Below are 21,636 nucleotides of genomic sequence, written 5' to 3' on the forward strand. Positions count from 1 at the left end.
GCACATGTACCCCCACAAACACATGCACACATGCACAGGACACACAAAAGAAAAATAAATTAAGGAAAGTGGGAAGGACTAAGAAGGAAAGAGAGAAAGTAGGAAAATCAGAGAAACCATACAAATAACTGGAGTATAGCCTTTGTATAACTAAAAAGTCCATCCATCATTTTCTGCCTCCAAGAAAAGCAAGGAGACCTAAAGAACTAAAGTTCAGAAGGTTCTGCTCCTGAGGTTTCCACCCTGCTAGTCTGAGCAGCAGTGGCTCCCAAATACACAGGACTTAAAGTATTATGTGAACACTAGAAGTAAGCAGCTACTTACACAGCCCAATTATCACCTTTTACCTCAGAGAGGCTGACTTACTCAGGATAAGAACAGAGCCTGCTCTGCCCTCTGCCACCCTCCTGCCTCTCTGCTGCCTAGGGTATTCTGGGGAAGAAATAGCAGCTTCTCCCTCCTGGAAAGCCTTGCATGACACTCACCAGGATGCAGTTTGGGTCAGATACTGTGGTAACTTGAACCTCCCCGATGACAGATCCCATAAATTAGTGCCAAGATCTCATCCATTTGTTTTCAAGTGTCGATTCTCAATTTCCCTGGCTTTCTTAAAATCAGCTCACTTCAGAACATGAAACTATCCTTAGCACATATTGGAATAAGTTCAAAATCAATTTTACAAATATATATACAATGCTCATCACATATATTATGTGTTAAAATATCATCAAGTTCAAGGAATGTTTATGTTAAAATACCAGAAACATACTATTTGAGTTTTTATACTATAGAAAAGTACAATTATCTGAACCCTGTGAAATAAAGAATAAATATTGAAAAGGCACAGTAGGTACTTGGGAGACATTTGAGTTGGTAAACTTAAGGGCCTGTGTTCAGAACATACACATCTGTAATCCTAGCAGGCAAAGACAGGCAACTCTCCAGAACTTGGTCTCTCTGGGTTCAGGAGAGACCACCTCAAGTAATATGGTAGGTAAGGCAGAAGACACCAGAGGTCAACCACTGCATCCACCCAAATACCCTCACACACAAGCATACACATAAATACACTATATACCAAAGTAAAAAGAGAATAAAGGCAAAATACACCAAGATGATACTTTACTTACAGAAGTAAAGCTCAAAGTCATTTTCTCCTTTATATGCACAGTTATAAACAGTGTGGCTATCCACCTTCCCAAGCTATAGTAGACTATCAGAAATGACAGCATGAGTGAGGCCTGCTTTAGATGGAACAGAGCACCACTGTTATCATGAAGTATGCCCCAGCCAAACATGAATGCAGTCTCAGAAATGCTAAAGCCTATTGTCAAAAATGTCTGTCTTTAAATGTGTCCCCATCAAGCACACTCTGGCCATGTGGTGTTACACAAGACAAACACTATGGCTGTTCATTCTCCTAGAATTTTGGAAAAATTTGGGTTCACATTCTTGTTCTGGCCAGTGAATCTTAACTAAGATCCCTACAACAATGCTGTCAGAATACCTCATCATTACTGAGGAAACAGCTCTAGGTATTTTGTGTTCTCATAGTATTTACAAGTTCATGTGGTGATGAACACCCACCTGTGCATCTATATCCATAGGTCACTTTTTAAAAGTCTTTATCTGATGAAACTCAACAGCTCGAAAGTTTGTATTTCACACACTTTGCTCTAAATTCAATGATCCTATTATTTCTATTTATCTCCAATAGCCTCCCAGACACTCTGGGATTTTCATAAACAGAAAGCATAATATTAAAAATAGTTTATGTCATTCAACCAAATATACTTCATGATTGGTGCAACATGCTTTGTACTTGCAAGTATAGTACAACAAATTCTACTTTTCAAAACATCTTAAATTGAACTAAACCATCTAAGCTTTCCATTTGCTTACCTCTTAGATATTTTGTGATTTTTATGTCATTCACTCAAATGGCTTTTACAATTAATGCAAAGTTTTACATATGCAAGTATAATTCTACTTTTCAAAACTTCTTCAACTGATTGCCTATCAAAATACATATAAAGTGATCAAATCATGCTAGATCTTAAGAAAAAAAAACTATCTGTTCCATTAACTATCCAACACAACACAAAACACAATGAAACTCATTTCTAACATTGCATAGCTGAAAATCTCTCAAGAGACCTTCAATTAACTGTCTGAATTCATGAATACATAATGCTGTGGCTTTCATTTTTAAAGCAAAACAACAGATTAAGAAGAGTGATCATTTCTGCTTTCAAACACCACTGCATAATCCAGACAACCTTGCTCTGGGGAGATCCTGCCAATTTCCTTCCATACAGGTTATCTTACACTCACAGATAAAGCTACTTCTCATTAATGACCTTGGAATAAAAATAGGAACAGTGTAAAACTCAAGGGAAAAACAAACAAAGTGGGAGGTTTAAAATGTAGCAATCTTATGGGAAACACTCAACATTACAGGGCTTGTATGATCTAATATATACCACCAATATTCACTGTGAATTAGATAGAAAGCCATATTCATTTCCCAGCTGGATGTGGAACCTTTAAATAGTAAGGCAGTCCTCCACTGCTCATATGTCAGCTTTTCCCTGAAAGTAGCTATACAACTCCATTGACCAAAACCACATTTTTTTCTACTTCAGACATTCAGACAGCTCTGACCTACAGATGAGAGGAGTGAAGCCCTTCTACTCATGGGGGTAGTCAACGGAAAAGAGAAATTAACTTTCTTGGTCCCAGAATGCTTTTTATTTGACTCTTTCATGTCTATCCACAGCTCCTTATCATGGTGGTTTTCTCATACTTTCTGAAGCACCCAGTCAACATCATTTGCATACATGAGTAAGGGACTCAATAACCCATTCTTTCAAGGTCATAGGAATGTAATCTGCACTGAGGTTGGAAATCAGCAAAACAGAGAGAAGTTTTATAAACCTGGGGTATCTTGGATTTCAGCACTGGGGAGGTGGACCAGGAAGCAGGAGGATCATTAAGTTCAGGCTAGCCTGGGCTATGAAGAAAACCTTGATTTAATTTTGCCCTCACTCAAACTGGAAGGACTAGTACTATCTAGATACATTTACTCCCATGTAGGAAGAGGAGACACAACCTCTCTGATGGGAGATATCGTTCTGTAAATATGTTCCTCTTATTGGTTATTAAATAAAGCCCTGTTGGCCAATAGGAAAGCAAGATAGGAAGAACTAGGAGACACGGATGATTCTGGAATATTTAGTGAGAGTCAAGATATAGGAACTTGAGGGGAAAGGTCTGGACTCTCTCCAGTAAAATAAGACCACATGGAAATACTTAGATTAATAGGAATTTAAGACATACCTAGCCAATAAGAAACACCAGTAACTGGCCAGCAGCTTTATATCTAATACAGCATTTCTATGTGTTATTTGGGGCTGATGTGGCTGTGGGACCAGGCTGGCAGGATAAACTGTCTGTAACACCTTGCTTTCTGTCTCTAGAAAAATCTAAACTGCCAACACAAGGAGGAGCAGGAAACTCTCAAGAGCTGGGTGTGTAACTCTGGCATCCCTACCAGAAAAGCCAAAGCTCCTCTATAGAGACCTGACTTATTTTAAGTAAAGGATTTCTTTGTGTGTCCTGGAGGCTAGAGTTATGTAAGAGAACACAGTTATTGTCTACTGAAATGTTCTCAAAAGCAACGGGGACAGAGACCTCCTGTTCAACCAGACACCATGCCACCCATCAGAAGTCCAGGTAGGCAACCTGCCTATGCCACTCTATCCCCAATCTTTCCACCACTCCTCTTGCCATGGCCCAGCCCTCAACTTGGGCAGAGTCTCTCTGATCAAACAGAGGTCACACCTTCCAGAAGACCAGAGAGGAAACAGAAACCAAGGAACAAAACACCTATCCAATAACTCAAACTCAGAAATCAGCAACAAGACCTATATTCATCCCAAACCCAGATGCCTAAACTCCAGTAGAAGGGCACAATCAACAACAAGCAAGGCAACAGGTCACCATCAAAGCCCAGCTATTCTAGTACAGCAAGCCCTGAGTATTCCAATACAGCTGAAACATAAGAAAAGGATCTTAAAACCAACTTTATGATGATGATAGAGGTCCTTAAAGAGGAAATGAATAAACCCCTTAAAGAAATTGAGGAAAAAATAATCCCAAATGGGGGGAAGGGGCAGGACAACACAAACAAAACAAAATGGAGGAAATTAATAAAGTCCTTTTAAAAGGAAAAAAAAATGAAAGAAGCAAGTAAAACTGTTCAAGACCTGAAAATGGAATTAGAAGCAACAAGGAAAACATAAACTGAGGAAATCCTGGAAATGAAAAATCTAGGTAAGTGAACAAGAACTACAGAGGCAAGCTCCATGAACACAATAAAATAAATAGAAGAGAGACTCTCAGGCATGGAAGATACAATAGAAGAAATGGATACAACCATCAAATACAATGTTAAATCTAAAAAATTCCTGATATAAAACATCCAGGAAGTCTGGAACACTATGAAAAACCCAAATGTAAGAATAATAGAAATAGAAGAAGGAGAAAAATACCAGCACAATGGCCTAGAAAAATATTTTCAACAAAATCATGGAAGGAAATTTTCCTAACCTAAAATGAAGATGTCTACAAAGGTACAAGAAACATTTAGAGCACCAAATAAATTACACCAGAAAAGAAAGCACTCTCACCAAATAATAATCAAAACACTAAACATATAGAACAAAGAAAGAATATTAAAAGTACAAGGGGAAAAGATCAAGTAACATATAAGTGCAGGCCTATCAAGATTAGATTTGATTTCTCAATGGAGACTCTAAGAGCAGAAGAGTCTGGACAGACCATAGATGCCAGTCCATACTACTATACCCAGACAAACTTTCAATCACCATAGATAAAAAAAGCAATATCAATCTACAAATCCAGACCTACATAATATACTAGAAGGAGAACTCCAACCCAAGTTGGTTAATTACAAGAAATAATCACCAGTAAAACCAAAAGAAGAGAAGGACACACAGACACACACACACAGACACACACACACACACACACACACACACACACACACACACACACACACACACACCACCATCACCACAATCAACACAATCACCAACAAAATAACAAGAATTAAAATTATAGGTCACTGGTGCCTTTTAATATCAACGGACTCAATTACCCCAACAGAATAACAGAATGGATACAAAATTAGATTCCATTGTCCTGCACACAAGAAACACACATGAACATCAAAGACAGACATTACCTCAGAGTAAAACACTGGAAGATTTTCCAAGCAAATGCACCTAAGAAACAAGCTGGTGTAGTCATTCTAATATGTAACAAAATAGACTTCAAACCAAAATTAATCAAAAAAGGAAAGATCCACCAAGATGATCTTTTACTTCTTAATATCTATGCCATAAATGAAAAGGCACCTACTTTTGTAAAATATTACTAAAGCTTAAATCACATACTGACCCTCACACAATGATAGTGTGATACTCAATACCCAACTTTCACCATTGGAAAGGGCATTCAGTCAAAAACTAAAAGAAAAATACTGTAGCTAACAGACATTATAAGCCAAAAGAACCAAACAGATATCTGCAGAACATTTCACCCAAATTCACTTTTTCTAAAATTGACCACATACTTAGTCACAAAGTCTCAACAGACCCAAGAAAACTGAAATAACTCCCAGCATCCTATCAGACTACCACAGATTAAAGCTCTATTTCAACAATAGAAAGCCTATAAACTTATGGAAACTGAAAAACTCTCTACTGAATAAAAAGTGGGTCAATATAGAAATAAATAAGAAATTGAAGATGTTCTAGAATTCAATAAAAATGAACATACAACATACTTAAACTTATAAGTCACAATAAAAGCACTGCTAAGAGGAAAGTTCACAGCACTAAGTTCCCACATAAAAAAAATACAGAAAGATTTCATACTAGAAACCTAGTAGCACACCTGAAAGCTCTAGAACAAAAGGAAGCAAACATACCCCAAAGGAGTAGATGGTATACAGTAATCAGAGAGCTGCTGAAATCAATATTAGAAACAAATAGAACAATACTGATAGGTGTTATCCTTCTGTGTATAAGTTTCTCTTATTGGTTGATATATAAATCACTGTGTGGCTAGTGGCCAGGCAGGAAGAATAGGTGGGGTTAACAGAGGAGGAGAGTTCTGGGAAAAATAGGCAGACATAGTCACCATGTAGCTGCCTAAAGGAGAAAAAGGTCTGGACATTCTCTGGTAAGCCAAAAACAAGTGGAAATACTTAGAATTATAGAAATGGATTAATAATTAAGACAGAGCTAGGCAATAATAAAGCTCGTCACCAGCCAACAGTTTCATAATCAATATAGCATCTGTGTGTTTATTTGGGGTCCATGGGCAACAGGACCTGATGGACCAAAAACACATGCTTATACAATACAAAGAATTAAGAAAATGTAGAGTTGGTTCATGAGAAAAATGAACAAGACAGACAAAAAAATTCCAAACTAAGAGACAAAAAGAGAATATCCAAATTAACAAAATCAGAAACAAAAAGAGGGACATAGCAACAGACACTACAGAAGTCAGGAGAGTCATATGGATTTACTTTAAAAACCTTTACTCCACAAAATTGGAAAATCCAAAAGAAATTGATAATTTTCTTAATAGATACCATTTACCAAAGTTAAATCAAGACCAAATTAAAATAGACCCGAAACACCTAAGGGAAATAGAAGCAGTTATAAAAAGTCTCCCAAGCCAAAAAAAAAAAAAAAGTCCAGGTCCAGGAAGTTTTAGTGCAGAATATTGCTCAACTCATTTAATGATTTAATGAGGCCAAAGTTATCCCAACATCCAAACTACACAAAGATTTAAGAGAATTTCAGACCAATTTCCATTATGAACATTGATGCAAAATTGATCAATAAAATACTTGCGAACCAAATCCAAGAACACATCAAAAAAGATCATCCACCATAACCAGAGATGCAGGGATGGTTCAAAACATGGAAATTAGTCAACGTAATCTACCATATAAAGAAACTGAAAGACAAAAATCACACGATCCTTTCATTACATGCTGAAAACACCTTTGACTTTCCTTCACGATAAAAGTCTTAGAGAGATCAGGGATATAAGGGACACATAAATATAATAAAGCCATACACAGCAAGCCAATAGCCAACATCAAATTAAATGAAGAGAAACTCAAAGCAATTCCACTAAATTCATAGACAATGTTGTCCCTTCTCCCCATATCTATTCAACATAGTTCTTAAAGTTGTATCTAGAGCTATAACACAACTGTTGGAGATAAAGGGGATACAGATTAGAAAGAAAGGAACCAAAGTATCATTATTTACACATGATATGATGATATACATTAGTGACCCTAAAAATTTTACCAGGAAACTTCTACAGATGACAAAGAGTTTCACCAAAGTGGAGCGATACAAGATTAGCTCAAAATAATCAGTAGCACTCCTGTATGAAAATGACAAACAGACTGAAAAAGAAATGAGGGAAACAACATTCTTCACAACAGCAGCAAATAATATCAAGTATATTGGGATTATACTACCCAAGCAAGTGAAAGACATGTATGACAAAAAGCTCTCCCATGTTCATGGATTGGTAGGAATAACATAGTAAAAATTGCCAGCCTACCAAAAACAATCTACAGATTCAACATAATCACCATCAAAATTCCAACACAACTCTTAACAGACCTTGGAAGGGCAATATTCAACTTCATATGGAAAACAAAAGACCCAGTGAAGGGACCAACTCCCTGCTTTAGCAGCCATGACAGGCTACAGAAAAAAACTCAACATGTGCTTGCCTGACCTTGTCCCTCCTGTCCTAGTCACTAAGAGGTCAGATACACTCCTCGTGGCAAGGAACCAGTCAGAAATTATCTGGCAGAGCTGTGCTTTACAGCTCTGGGTGTGCTTTATGGCTCTGGGTGTGCTTTATGGCACCATAGTGACATGCAGAGCTTAGCAACCATCCTAGGAGGGCCTATAGGCCAAAACAACCAGTTGACCAATTAACACAAGACAGGTGTTCCAAGCCCAAAAGTGCACCAATCCTGAAACTGTTGTATACCCCTAGATGCTCCCCTAATGCTGCCCTATAAGTTCCCCACCTCCCTGTTTCTTGGAGTCTTTCTTCTGCCACCTGCCAGGATGAACAGATGGAGGGCCTAAGTTAATACAGTTAGCTCATTAAACAACAACAATAAAAGTCTTTTGCATCAGAATGGGTCTCTTGGTGTTTTTGGAGTTGAGAATCTGGGTACAACACCAGGACAATTAGATAATCCTGAACAATAAATGAGCTTCCAGAGGTATCACCAGCCAGATTTTAAGCTGCACTTCAGAGCTATAGTACTAAAAACCATATGGTGCTGCCATATAAACAGACATGTCAATAGACAGAATCAAACTGAAGAACTAGGCATAAATTCACACACCTATGGACACCTGATCTTAGATAGAATCAACTAAGCAAGGCTCATGGGAGCTCACAGAGACTAATGCGGCAATTGCAGAGCCTTCATGAGTCTACCCTAGGTCCTCAGAATGTTTGTTATGCTTGCTGGCTTAGTATTTGGGGGGGGATTCCTAACAGTGGGAGTGGGAGTATCTCTGAGTCTTTCGCCAGTTCTTAGGACCCTTTTCCTCCTTCTGGGCTGCTTTGCCCAGCCTTGATGTGAAGGTTTATACCTGGTCTTATTGTATCTTGCTGTGTGGTGTTCAGTTGATGCCTGTTCTTTTCTCAGGGAAGGCACTGGAGGGAAGGAGGGGTGGGGATGGGAGGTAGGGGAAAGCTGGGAGGAGTGGAGAGAGGGGAAGCTGCAGTTGAGATGCATTATATGGCAGAAAGAAGGAAGGAAGGAGAGAAGGAGGGAAGGAAGGAGGGAGGAAGGGAAGAAGCAAGGGAAAGAGGGAGACAGGGACGGAGAATGGGAGGAAAAAGAAGTGTGCTCAAGGGAAGCAAAGGGACTCTTTTTAAGTGGCCCTCTTGCTTTTAGAAAGAAGAAAACAATATAATAAAGGCTACTGTTTGTTCTATATTCTTCACTTTTTATGAGAACCAACAATGTGTGCCTCTGAAATTAAAATCAAAAACTTTTATTGTTTGTTTACTGATAATGCTCAGTGGATAAACTGCCTCCCTCTGAGATCAACAAAGAAGAGGTATTGCAAAAAAAAAAAAAAACAAACAAACAAAAAAACAAAACAAAACAAAACAAAAAAAACCACCTGAGTCATCCAAGGTATCCATAACCTGAGCTAGAATCCTGTTTAAAAGCAAGATCATCCACCTGCATCTGCAAGCCAGACTTGTGAAGGGAGACACAGGCACCTCCTAAGAAACTTCAGCTTTACATCAGATTTCAACAGAATCAGGTAATAAAGCCTACCTTTTCTATGCTTGTGGTACTTTCTGTAAAAATTTGCAGCTAGAAGCAGCTATTCATAGTTTCTTTCACTACAAATCTGAAGTACAATAAGCAACTTTAATAAATTGCAAAATGGCTTATTATTTATATACAGTAAATGCTGGATCTACGTCATTTTCAAAAGTGGAACTCTTGTACTCTTGGCCCTCTATAAACTAGACAGAAAAAGAAAAAAAAAAAAAAAGCTTACAAGGAAATATACCCATGTTCAAAGATTTGGGTTAGTTTTGAAGATATATGCCTTTGTGTGATGAATTTGTTTTTGTTTTTTCAAACCACTATAAGAAATGATTATAAGAATTTAGAAATTTCAAGAAAAACTAAAAATTTACATGTGTATTCTACTTGGAGATTACATTAACTGTACCAACCAAAGGAAACCAGTAGATAAAGTTCAAGGACTCCCAAGTTTGTAATTGAAAACATGGGAGGATTTAAAGATGATGGAAGCACAGTCAACTGAGAAATCTTCAGGGATCTTTCCATAGTTCATGGGTGTGGCTGTGGGAATGCACTTCCTTGGGGAGGGCAAAGCCCTATAGGAAAACAGTTTACCTGTTTTAGCTGCCACTTGCTTTCATTTGCTTTTTGTGCATGCAAAAATATGCAAGAGCTTAATCCACAGCACTCACATTTCACACCAACCACAAACAGATTAGCTCTGGAAGTGACTCAGTCAGTCTGCAATTCAGGATTAACTTCCTGGCTGGTTCTTATCTGTTCATACACCAGTGATTACAACAAATTGTGTGTGGATTTAAAAGTAGAGGAAAGTATGTTTTACCAGCCATATCAAAAATTAATTTGTAATGGCAGGATAAATACATGCTACCAATGCCCAAGTTTACAGGTTGATGATCTGGAAATATCTCATTGTACCACTTCATTTTCCAATTAATTACTGAAATGAAAATGCAATGCAAATGTGCTCCAGTCACACTGTGTGAGGATATCAATTCTTAGTAGAAGAGCCATTACCTAAGAATGAGAACACTTAGGCACAGAATTGAGCTCCATAGGAAAGTTTTCAATAATGTAACCATTACACCAGATTTATAGTTAAAATATTATATTGTTGTACTTTAAAAAGCATTTGTTTGACCCTCTAAGTTTACCTGATTTCAGGTAATGTTGAGTCATGTGTGATAACAGCTTTATCTGAAGATCTATCTTTAAAAGTATTTGACAAAAAGCAACATCTTTTCATAAGAAGTCAATAGATTAGAGAAGAAATGACATTGGCAGAGTAAAGACAAGCATTACTACCAGGAGCTCACACTATCCTCAGCAGCAAGACTGTTTATTTTCCAATAAGATACCCATTCTCTCGACTCTGTTTATCACAGAACCAAAAATCTTGCCAAGGGATAAATATGAGACATCCTAATAGGAAAAGAAGAAGTGTAATTGGCTAGATTTGTTGATAACATTATTTTTATATAGAAATTCCTAAGGTAGCTACAAAAACTTGCCAGACCTGGTAACCAGATTAGGTGAAGTTGAAGGATATAAACCTAGTGTCCCCAAATAAGAAACATTTCTAGTAAATACTAGCACTATTCAACAAAGAAATTAAGAATGGGGGAATCCCACTTATACTAGGAAAAATAATAAATAGCAAAAAGATCTGTATAAGGAAGGTCTGGTAAGATGGTTCAGTAAGTAGCAGCACTTGCTATGCAGGTGTAAGGTACTTAGTTCTAATCCTCAGCACCCACATAAAAAAGCCAGGTATAGAGCAGCACTAGGGCAGGATGCTGGGGTATAGAAACTGATGGACACCAACCTAGCTCCAGATTCAATAAGACAGACACTGTCTCAGAAGAATAAGGGAAGGAATATAGTGTGATTCCTAGTGTCCCTGCTCCAAACCCCATTTATGATCAAATGTGTTCATGAACCACAAATATATACCACATACATATACGCAATTAAGGAGGTAAAGGGCCTGCACACTGAAGGCTATCAAATATTAATGAAATAAAGAAAAATATAGGTGAGTTAGAGAAATTAATACTGTAAAACCACTACAAGTTATCAAAAGAGTCAACATAATCTTTACAAAAAATCCTAACACCATTTTTCAAAGAAATGATAAAAAATTCTTAAATTAAAATGAATATCTAAATGACCCTAAATATACCAAACAATATTAAACAAAAATAACAAAGCTGCAAGCATTACATTCAATTTTAATATATATTATAAAGTTATTATAATTAAAATAATATAGTACAATATAAAAAAAAAACTTTTTAAAAGATGCATTGACCAATGGAACAAGATAGAAACTCCAAGAACAGACACACATAGTTGACCAACTAATTTTTTTTTCTGAGCTGAGGACCAAACTCGGGGCCTTAGACTTCCTATACAAACTCTCTACCACTGAGCTGGAAGAGACAGGAGTAGGCATAGAAAGATGATTACAGGCACTAACAAAGTATTATGTATATCAAAATAACTAAAAAGGCAAACTTCAAACGTCCCTACATGAACATGATTGGTAAGATGGGTAATAAACCTGTTAATTAGAATGATTTAACCATGCCAGGCTGTATATAGAGTATCAACCCATCACATTTTAGCCAATAAATATATGCAATAATATTTGTAAGTGAAAGTAATAGTCATGTTTTAAGCATAATAAGATAAAAAATAAATTGTAGTTCTTTAAAGAACCATTTTATAAGTGAATCACTTGTCCCTCAGTTTTTTTTTTTTTTTTTTGATTTGTTTGTTTGTTGTGTTTAAGTTTCCTTAAAATAGTACATAGAGTTCCTTCTCAAACTCATTAAAAAGTAATCAAGAAATGGAAAAGTCATTAAGTTTACCTTCCCATTAACCCATTGTGGCCCAGTGATCCAACTCATGACAGCAGCAGCCCATGACTTGGGGCTCTTATGGAAAGCTGTAGGGACAGATTTCTAGCAGCCATCAAGCACCACAACAGGGACTGGCTTCTCCCAGCCACCTCTCAACATCAACAACAAAAAACTTGCAACTTTGTACTTTCCCACCTCCCTCTTTTCACTCAGGAGAACACACTGGAAGGCAAGCTTCCAGAGTCAGTTTCAGCATTAGAGAAAGATTAGAATGAAATGGAATCCAACAGGTAAATCCCTAGGTACAATATTGAAAATTTACCCTTTTGTGTCACTGATAAAACTGGCTGCCGCCTCCACCCCTGCTTGGAGCTGGCTGCCCACAGACTCTAGAGCAGTTTTCAAATAAAATGACAAATCTCAGATATCTTGAATAGAAAACTGACAGTTGATAAAAACCAATCATGTCCACTCCAACCCAACCATAGATAACACAAAAGAACTGTGGGGAGAGTTGGGCTTATTTTCTTTAAGAAATAATTTCTCTTTCGAGTTCAAAATGATTTCAGAACCAAATGCATAAAATTAAGCCTCTTCCAAAAGGTTTAAAAGCTCTAGTATAATGTTGCCTCAGCAAATACAGTGGCTGTTCTGCTTTCCAGCCTCCAGACAGTAAACATTTTAAACCGGCACATTTAAATGACCCAGAAAAATGTCTCCTGCAGTGTAAGTACATCCTGTTCAGAATATGCTTGAAACTTTGGGGAAGGGGATGATAGGTTCTGAGTAGGGAAAGATTCATTTGCTGCATTTTAAATGCAAATAAAGGTCACATATTGATGCTAACACCTCCAACCCAATGGGAAAATTTGAAAACATAATTTTTTTCATGATAAAGGTACATGCACCAGTGTTTAAGCAAATCCCATGGAGTCTGCTTAGAGGCATGAAATTTCTTTGTTGTTTTTAAATATTCATTTCTTCCTATATATAAGCTACTCTCTGGATTTCAATTATCATCTGGAAACCAAGCTATAAGTGATCCCTAGTAGGAAACAGCAAACGGCTAGGAAAACGTTCAAGGATAGAGTCAATAAATCTATTTTTATCCAGCACAGAACAGATTTCACCCCCGGCAACTCAGCAGCCAAAATGTACAGTTCACCTTTCCTCCTTAACCCTCACCCCCGAGCTCCTTTCGGCTGGATAAAAATAACTAAGTTAGGGGAGAGTGGTCATTATCCCAGGAAATGTCAGGTCTCCTACCAACCCAACCTTAGCCAGTACTACACTTCCTAATACTGCTGGAGAGCACTTCTGAATTCACAGAGGCCCACTGAGTTGCCTAGCAAAGCAGTTCCCCAGGGCAACCTGACCCACCGTTCATGCCACTGTAGACATTCCGGTGATGGGGTGCTGAATCCTCTTGAGCCGGCCTTCGGAGGGTGCCCTCCCTACTGCCCCCGCTGCTGCCTCCAACAACACTTCCATGTTTGTGATCAGGGCTGGCCCCATAATGTTGTTTGAGATGCTCGGGACTTGTTCCCCTGGCTCTGGGAAGGTGCTCCAGGCTCCCGCCCAGGGCTTGCTTCTGAAGGTGTTCAGGGCTCCCTCCACTGTGCCTGGCATGTTCTGGGCTGCCCCCTGGTCTGTGCTTCTGGAAATGTTCAGGGCTCCCACTCAATACGTGCTTGGGCTGCATTTCTGGGCTGCTCCCTGGATGAGGGTGCCTCTGCTGCTCTGGGCTACCTTTGCATAAGGGCTTGTGATGCTCAGGGCTAGGTCCTTTCAGTGCTTTGGAGTGATCTGGGGTCCCAGAAGCCCTGGGTTTGTGTAGATGTTCAGGGCTGGTGCTCCTGTGTTTGGTGTGCTCAGGACTGCCCTCGCTCCGGGGCTTCTGTAGATGCTCAGGGCTGCCCCCACTGGCATGGTGTTTGTGGTGGTCAGGACTGTCAGTACTGCCAGTGCTGGAGGTGCTGCTGCCATCACCAACATCCCTCACATAGGGTGAAGCAGAGGCCACCAGTTGGCACAGGCTGGCCTGGCTGTCAATGGAGCAGCGGCTGCTGGCACATCCTGCGCCCTTCTCCTCATCCAGCAGCACACAGAGCTCCTTAAGCTCCATGTTCTCCTTCACCACCTCCTCCTGTTTTACCTCCAGCTCCTTCAGCTTCTGCAGGTATAAGGCTACTTCCTTGTGCATCACTCCAGCTGTATAGCGACCCAATCTCTGCCACTCCCGGGACACTCTTTTGCCTTTCTGCCGGTCATCGTCCAGGAAACAGCACAGATCCCTCAGTTCCTGGTTGTCCTCTTGGAGTTTCTGGTTAATATCCTTAAAAGAGAGATAGGAATTATTTGGAGGCAGACAGGAGAGGTGGCATCAAGGCTAGACGTTCCCTAGGAAAAGTCTCTGAACTGGAAAAGTCTTTACATGGGTTCACAACCTGTGTGTGGGTCACAACCCCTTTGGCAAACTTCTAGCTCTAAAAAATATTCACATTATGATTCATAAGGTAGCAATATTACAGTTATTAAGTAGCAATAAAAATAATGGTTGGGGGGGGTCACCACAACATGAGGAACCATATTAAAGGGTCACAACATCAGGAAGATTGAGAACCACTGATTGTCAGGTGAGAGAGATCATGGAAAGGTTTAAGATTGCAGATATCAATGAAGTTAAACAATGGGTACTGGTTGTGTTTCCTGGAGGATTCTCTAACAGTTATATTATTCAGTTTTTCACCCCAGTGTTTGGGGGGACAATAATTATGACCCTTTTACAGAAGAACTTGATCCTCAGGGAGTTACATTCAGACAGCAGTTACAGAAGTGCCAGTTAATCAACAGGAAGTAGTGTCACACACTCCAGAAACAAAGATTGTGACATGGTCTCCTACACAGGTAATCCAGCAACCTCTGACTCTACAGACAAGAGCCTCCATAGGATGTCAAGGCTAATCTAGGCAATACAGTGAGAGAAAAAGAGAGAAGAAAGAAGAGGAGGAGGGAAGAGAAGGGGAGGGGAGGGCAGGGCAGGGCAGGGCAAGGCAAGGCAAGGCAAGGCAAGGAAATTGTGTCTTGTGACTGTGGAGAGGCTCTGAGGCAGCGTTTCTTTTAAAAGCTGGTATGAAGTTCTCAGACTCAACAGGAGATGAGCTGTACTCCTAACCCCCTAGGGAAAATCACAGTGCCCCCTAGTGGCATTCGATGTATACCCACTGGGAATTCACCCAAGCAACTCAAACTCAACATAAAGCAGAACTGCTGCTCTTCTAATACTCGTGCCCAAACTACACCTCTCAGAAAATGCCACCTCCACCTGTTATCCTTTATAAGAACACAAGGTCACCCCCATAGCTCTTCCTTCACCACCACGTCTGAGGCAAACAAAACTTTGGAATTTGGACCTCCAAAACTTAAAACTTCCTATTCCTGCCATCAATTACTTTAGTAAATCCCCATTGCCTTTAGAATACAGGATCCCTCAAGTCTCTCAGAGCTCCAAATGTTCTGTCTACTTCTCCAGCATGAATAATGATTCATTCATTCATCCACAGAGAGTTAGCAGCCACAGATTATGTGCTAGGTACTAGTGCAAATGTTAGGAATGTGCTCACGAGCATTTAAGAGGTCCTAGAACCTAAGATCCTAAAGCTTTCACTCTGGTAGAAGGGTTGTCAAAAAGCAAGCCTGGATGGTAGTAACATGTATGAAAATGCTAGGGGGGGGGGAACCCTGCCCCTGCCTTTGTCTGTGATCCTCTGTCTTCCCTCACTAACCCCAGTACAAGCACTCCTTGCCAGGCTGGTCTTCAAAAACACTTTCAGCATGTTGAACCCCATCTGAAACAGCTCAGGTAACTCCATTTGATAGGAGAAAATTAATAAATCCATTTTCTACCCAATTATGTTTATGCATTCCAAGTAGAAGATATCTCCTTCTTTTTAATATGAACTTACACAAAGAAAGAGATTCCTCCTCTGAGAAGTATCCCCTAGCACCAAAACGTTACCCATGATTAAATGATGCTTCCTGTCCAGTGCTTAAAACCTTTGGCATACATGAGCATTCAGTAGACATCACCTTCACATCCTTTCTCACGTACAGACCTGACAAGGTGAAAAGCAAATGTCTGACGTCTCTGTCTATGCAACACACTTATGCTATGTTGCATGGAAACATGAACATACACAGTGGGTACAATATATATTTATGGACATCTCAATTCTCTAAAGCTCTGGGCTTTAGATGATGATCCAAATAAGCTACACCTGTAGCTATCGAAAAAGGATTCCGTAGTGTATTCAGGGGGCCCTGCTATGTTGGGATATACAGTAGGATGAGGGTAAGTTAACACTTGATACTGATGCTTTACAGAAAATCAGAAACTTTGGCTACTCAGAGACAATGATCCCCCCAAAAAAATCAATCTTGATAAGCTTCAAAAATTAATCAACAATCAGCACCATCAAGGCATTTAAGATGAAGCTCCAGTTTTGTTGTTCTTCTTCTGAATGAATTTCCACCTCAGAACATTTGGATGTGTCTATGTTGTAGCTGTTCTTGATTTATCTAGAACTATAACGCACATGACTGCTGTCATCATAGGTTTGTCCTTAAGAAGTGAAATGCAACTTTCAGCATTCCAAAGTTGTTGGTCCAGCAGCATGGGCCCATTCACACCTCCCATAGCTCCTGTTTCCTATTCCTATTCTTAAGTATATTAGGATATTATTTATCTTCAATGTTGATTTATTTTCTTTGCCTCTGATGGACAGATAAGCAACAAGCTGGAACCAATAACCTTGTGAGCTAGCTTCTTCAAATCTGGTACATTAAAATATAGACTTTCCTTTAAAAAAAATACTAGATTTTTTTTTAACATTTCCATAGGCCACAAGATATTGCTCCAAGTGTCTAAAGTAGCCTTTTAAAAGTTTAAATCACTCAATATTTCAACCCACTCAAAGCTGTATCTCTGGTACAAGAAGAAATGTTTTCATGTGGTTCTTTGTGTTCTCTGCAGACATTCAGGCTTAAGGAGTACAGTGATTTGAATGTGGATGGCCCCTCCCCCAGGTTCTGCTATCTGAACAAGTCTCCAATCAGATTACAATCTGGGAGATGTTTAGGATGTATGACTTTGCTAGAGGAAGTATGGATGTTCTGAGAGTCAAATGGTCTCTCTCTCTCTCTCTCTCTCTCTCTCTCTCTCTCTCTCTCTCTCTCTCTGCTATCTGTTGTCTCTATTATCTGCTTTGTGTTATCAGTTGAAGATGTGAGCTCTCAGCTCCCTGCTCCTGCTTCTGAGCCATTTGCTCTGCCATGATGAACTCTTACTTTCCTGGAATCATAAGCCCAAATAAACTCTTCTATAAGCTGCTTTAGCCAGGGTGTTTCATCACAGCAAAAAAGCAAGTGGCAAAGATTAATATAATAAGGACAACAAAGCAGTTCCTACTCTATTCCCCCAGATCTCAGCTAGACCAGCCTCAGCAGCATAAGAAGATGGTTCTTAGTCCTTCACAGCATCATCACTCTAACCAGTGCCCTTTCACCATGTCTTCTGTGTGCACACACTAGACACAGAGAATATCCACTAAGCCTTTTCTGAACATTATACCCTGCATGGTCTTGAGAAAATATTCTCAACCCACTGCTCTCTATATATGTGTAGTGTTTAAACCTCATAAAACCTCATAAAGTATTAGAATTCCCCATTGAACAGATCAGAAGACAGGCTGAGAGGCCAACAGTTTCCCTCATCTGACCAAACTATACAATGGCATTTCCACCTTGTCAATTCAAAATATTTAGATGACTTTTAAAGTCAGGTCACAGGTACTGTCATCCCAATTATCCAACATTTACAGTTTTCAAGAAAGCCAGGTCCTCGGAGAACACCAAAATGGAATCACTTTCTTCCCATTAACACAAAAAGAAAAAGAAAAAAAGGAGATACACCTATCACTCATTCAATCAAGCACATTCATGGCTCACTATGGAATACAGGGAAGCTCCCATCCCAATTTATGAACAGGAGAGAGAAAACTGACCCAGAAGAAGAGCTTTCAAACCACAGTGCACTCGGAGTGGACCAAAGGCCTGGGATCTACTAAGTTTACCACAAGAAGGGAGGCGACTCAGCAATGAAAGTGACGTGTAAGAAGTGGGTGGTTTCCTGAGTGAATGTGTGTTCTTCTTAACATGGGCATGGCTATGCCAAGGACACTAACACCACAGTCCTGTGAGATTGGCAAAGCCTTCCCTGGGTGAGGTTTAAAAGGATAGCAAAGCCTTCCCTGGGTTCAAATATGAAAGTTGACAGTGTGTGCAGTATACCACTGTAGCTTTCTCCCTTCACCAGGTGGTCACAGCCTGAAGACTGCTCCCACTACTGAGAGAGATTAGACAAACCTTCCTCCTGTTCAGCTACATATAATAACCTCAGCTGCTTGTGTACCTACATGCAGAAACTCTGCCTCCTTGTTCAACTGTATATAATAAACACACCGAGCTTGAAGGGTGCTGTGGCTCCACACCTCCATCAGAGCAAGGATATCCCACCATATCCCAGCTTTTCTATGTGTGCCTTTGTGTTGCCATTTCTTCATTCCCCTGCTGCCCCTATTCAGGGTTCTGGAATCCAAGGAATGAAAGAACACCATAATGACCAGCTTCCATTTCTTCTGAACTTGATAAGGAGGTGGGCCACAAAACCTTGTAATTTGGGATCATGAATCCAGACCTGGAAGTGTTCTACTTGGAGCAAAAATGCTTTAACTGACCCAATAACAGTTTCTTTAAATGAGGTCACTGAAGGGATGACCAAATAGTGTTCTCTCATACCACTCCCTCTCGCCAGTCTCTCATAGACCTACACATGATGTACACAACCTAAAAGAATCTCCAAAGATTTCTTGAGTTGGTAACATAGTTCTTCATCTGAGTGAAACCTTTAGGAAGTTAGTGAAAAACTCCCAATCTACATTGTGTTTCAAACCATGAAAGAAGACTCGAGGGCAGCATGACAAGTCCTATTGCCTAGCTTTGCCTAAGAAAACCAGCTCCTAGAAGCACCCAATTCAACATGTATGCTTTCTCCTGGTGACAGTAACTACCATATTTCATAGTTAGTTCCAGCATCAAACCTTCATCTACAATACTGTGCTTTATTTTCTTAACCCTTACAAGTAGATCTTATCGTTCATATTTTATTAATCAACAAAACAAGGATCTGAGAAATAAATTACTTCCCTGGTAGATGAGGCTCTTTAACTTAAACTTTCTTCCAAGACCATATCCCTCCTATTCTAGCCTTACTCTCATTTCCTTAAGCACTTAGTAAAAACTCTATTAGCAATGAATTAAAATGTGAACGATTTTGACTGTGGGAATATTCCTTTCTGCACCCACTCTAGGGAGTATGTGATACTGGGTTTGGACCTGAGGTAGGCATCTCCACTCGGGAGTCACACATAGGTGAGCCTGGAGCACCTGGCCCTTCCCATTCCTGGTATGTCCATAATCCCAGAGCTGGAGCGCTAGGGCAGTTAAGGAATGGTGTCTATTCCCTGAGAATCCCAGTGGGAGAGGAGAGAGACAGGAACAGTTTGTGCCTGGAGGGAATTTGGTTCCTGGGGTTCCTACATTGATTTCGTTTGTGTCTGGCTTCCTATAAACAAAAGCAGAACAATGAGAGGAAGGAATACCAGGAGGCACCAGGCAAGCTGTGAGCAGAGGAAGTTTGCAGTGCTCAGCAGCAGGGCGGTTCCCGGTGGGTCTGCAGCAGCCTGACTGGCACAATAGGGCTCTCCAAAGAGAAAAGAAAGTTCCTGGGTTTGGGGGTAGATCTGGCTCAAAATCAAAGCGTCACTAAGGACACTTACCGGCGCCTTCTACAGCGGCCCACACCCACGCTTCATAAAATCAGTGTGAAATCTGGAATGCCTAGCACAGGGAAGTAAACCAACTCCAGGTGAGACCAACCTTAGTAGATGAAGGAAATCATGGGGGCTAGTTAAGACTTAAAGGCAGAAATCATGCTCACCTGCACCCAGCACCAGGTCACACTCACCTGGGCTCCTCCGGTGGAAGCTGACTTTTTCTCTCCTGTTCCCAGCAGTGATGCCCTTTCTTTGCCCTCTGTTCACCAGAAAGCTAGAGGCGCCAGAGCCCTAAAGGTGAAGAGGCCCTGGACTGGTAAACTCCTACTTCTCCCGCGGGGCATTGTAACCTAATTCCTGAAGCATCCACTTTCTAGGCTTAGGGTGCTCACCTTGTCCCTACATGACTTCTGGCATCCCTGGTTCTTGCACCCCTAGTCTCAAAGGCATCGGAGAGAAAGCCAGATTCTGCCTCCCATAAGGGAGGCAAAAGCCCCCAAAGTTTGAAAACTTTCATCAGTGCTGGAGATGAGGATAAGGGGTGCTATTGAGAGAAAGGGGAAGCTCACCTGTTGACCGAGAACGAAAGTTTAACTGCCTCCCGCCCAGATCCCTGCCCCGCCCAGCCTGGCCTCCTTGCCAGGCCCAAAGCTCACCTTGAGCCCTCGGATCTCGCCAAGATGTAGCTGCAGGCGGCGGTTGACCTCGCGAATGAGGTTGCTGTGGTCCAGCATCGCGCTCACCTTCTCGGCCTCTGCGCGCCTCAGGCTGCGAATCAGCTCCTCCTTGCTCCACTGAAGCAGCTCTTCGTCCGTCACTTTAGACAGATCCTCCACTCCCGAAGCTGCCGTCACGCCGGCTGGAGCCGAAGGACAACTTTCCGCCGAGGGCGCCGCACCTCCAGTCGCCTTCGACATGGTTTCGGCGCGGTTGCAGGTACGAGTGGGTGGAAGAGGCAAAGCGACTGGCCAAGGCGCGGGCGCGGCTGGGCGGCCTCCGCCCACACCCGTGTGCGCTCCGAGAGTCAGCGGCACCGCCCGGGGACCGCTGCGTAGGGACGGCGGGGATCTCGTTGAGCGGCCATCCTACCTCGCCATCCGCGCGCGCGCACCTGCCGAGTCCCGGGGCCCGGCAGCCAGCCGAGGGTGGCTGCCGTGGTCCATCCCAACTCCTCGCAAGTCCATGGTGAAGGGCGTCAAGGAACTGGAGAGGGCTCTGCCTCAGTCCCCTGGCCTCTTCTCCTTCCAGATCCAGACAGTCGCCCTCCACGATCTGTCACACACACGCACACGCCCTTCTCTTCCCCTTGTTCAGCACGAGGCTCCGCTGTTCTCCTAGCTGCCTAGGGCTTGCTGAGCACCCGGCCTTCCTAGGAAGGCAGGAGCACGCCGCCCCGCTGCCCTTCCCCGAAGGCTGGGCGCCGCCGGCTGGCTGA

The 21,636-nt window shown here is 41.1% G+C and overlaps 1 protein-coding gene across 5 annotated transcripts in view; it reads right to left on the minus strand.

Moving 5' to 3' along the window:
- The window catches only part of Ccdc85a (coiled-coil domain containing 85A), a 197,173-nt gene extending 175,814 nt beyond the window's left edge, over positions 1 to 21,359 (minus strand). For 2 of the 5 annotated variants that reach the window (XM_051200704.1, XM_051200703.1), the window contains exons 1-2: positions 20,858 to 21,358; positions 13,690 to 14,644 (exon numbers count right to left, since the gene is read on the minus strand). In XM_051200704.1, coding sequence (XP_051056661.1) covers positions 13,690 to 14,644; positions 20,858 to 21,118 — 1,216 coding nt within the window. In that variant the 5' untranslated portion in view covers positions 21,119 to 21,358. Of the gene's footprint in view, positions 1 to 13,689; positions 14,645 to 20,857 lie in introns of all 5 variants that reach the window. The other 3 variants (XM_051200706.1, XM_051200705.1, XM_051200702.1) reach the window with 2 other exon arrangements.
- Between the last annotated feature and the right edge of the window lie 277 nt (positions 21,360 to 21,636).

This window comes from Phodopus roborovskii, unplaced genomic scaffold (assembly GCF_943737965.1).
Source record: "Phodopus roborovskii unplaced genomic scaffold, PHOROB, whole genome shotgun sequence".
Taxonomy (NCBI): domain Eukaryota; kingdom Metazoa; phylum Chordata; class Mammalia; order Rodentia; family Cricetidae; genus Phodopus; species Phodopus roborovskii.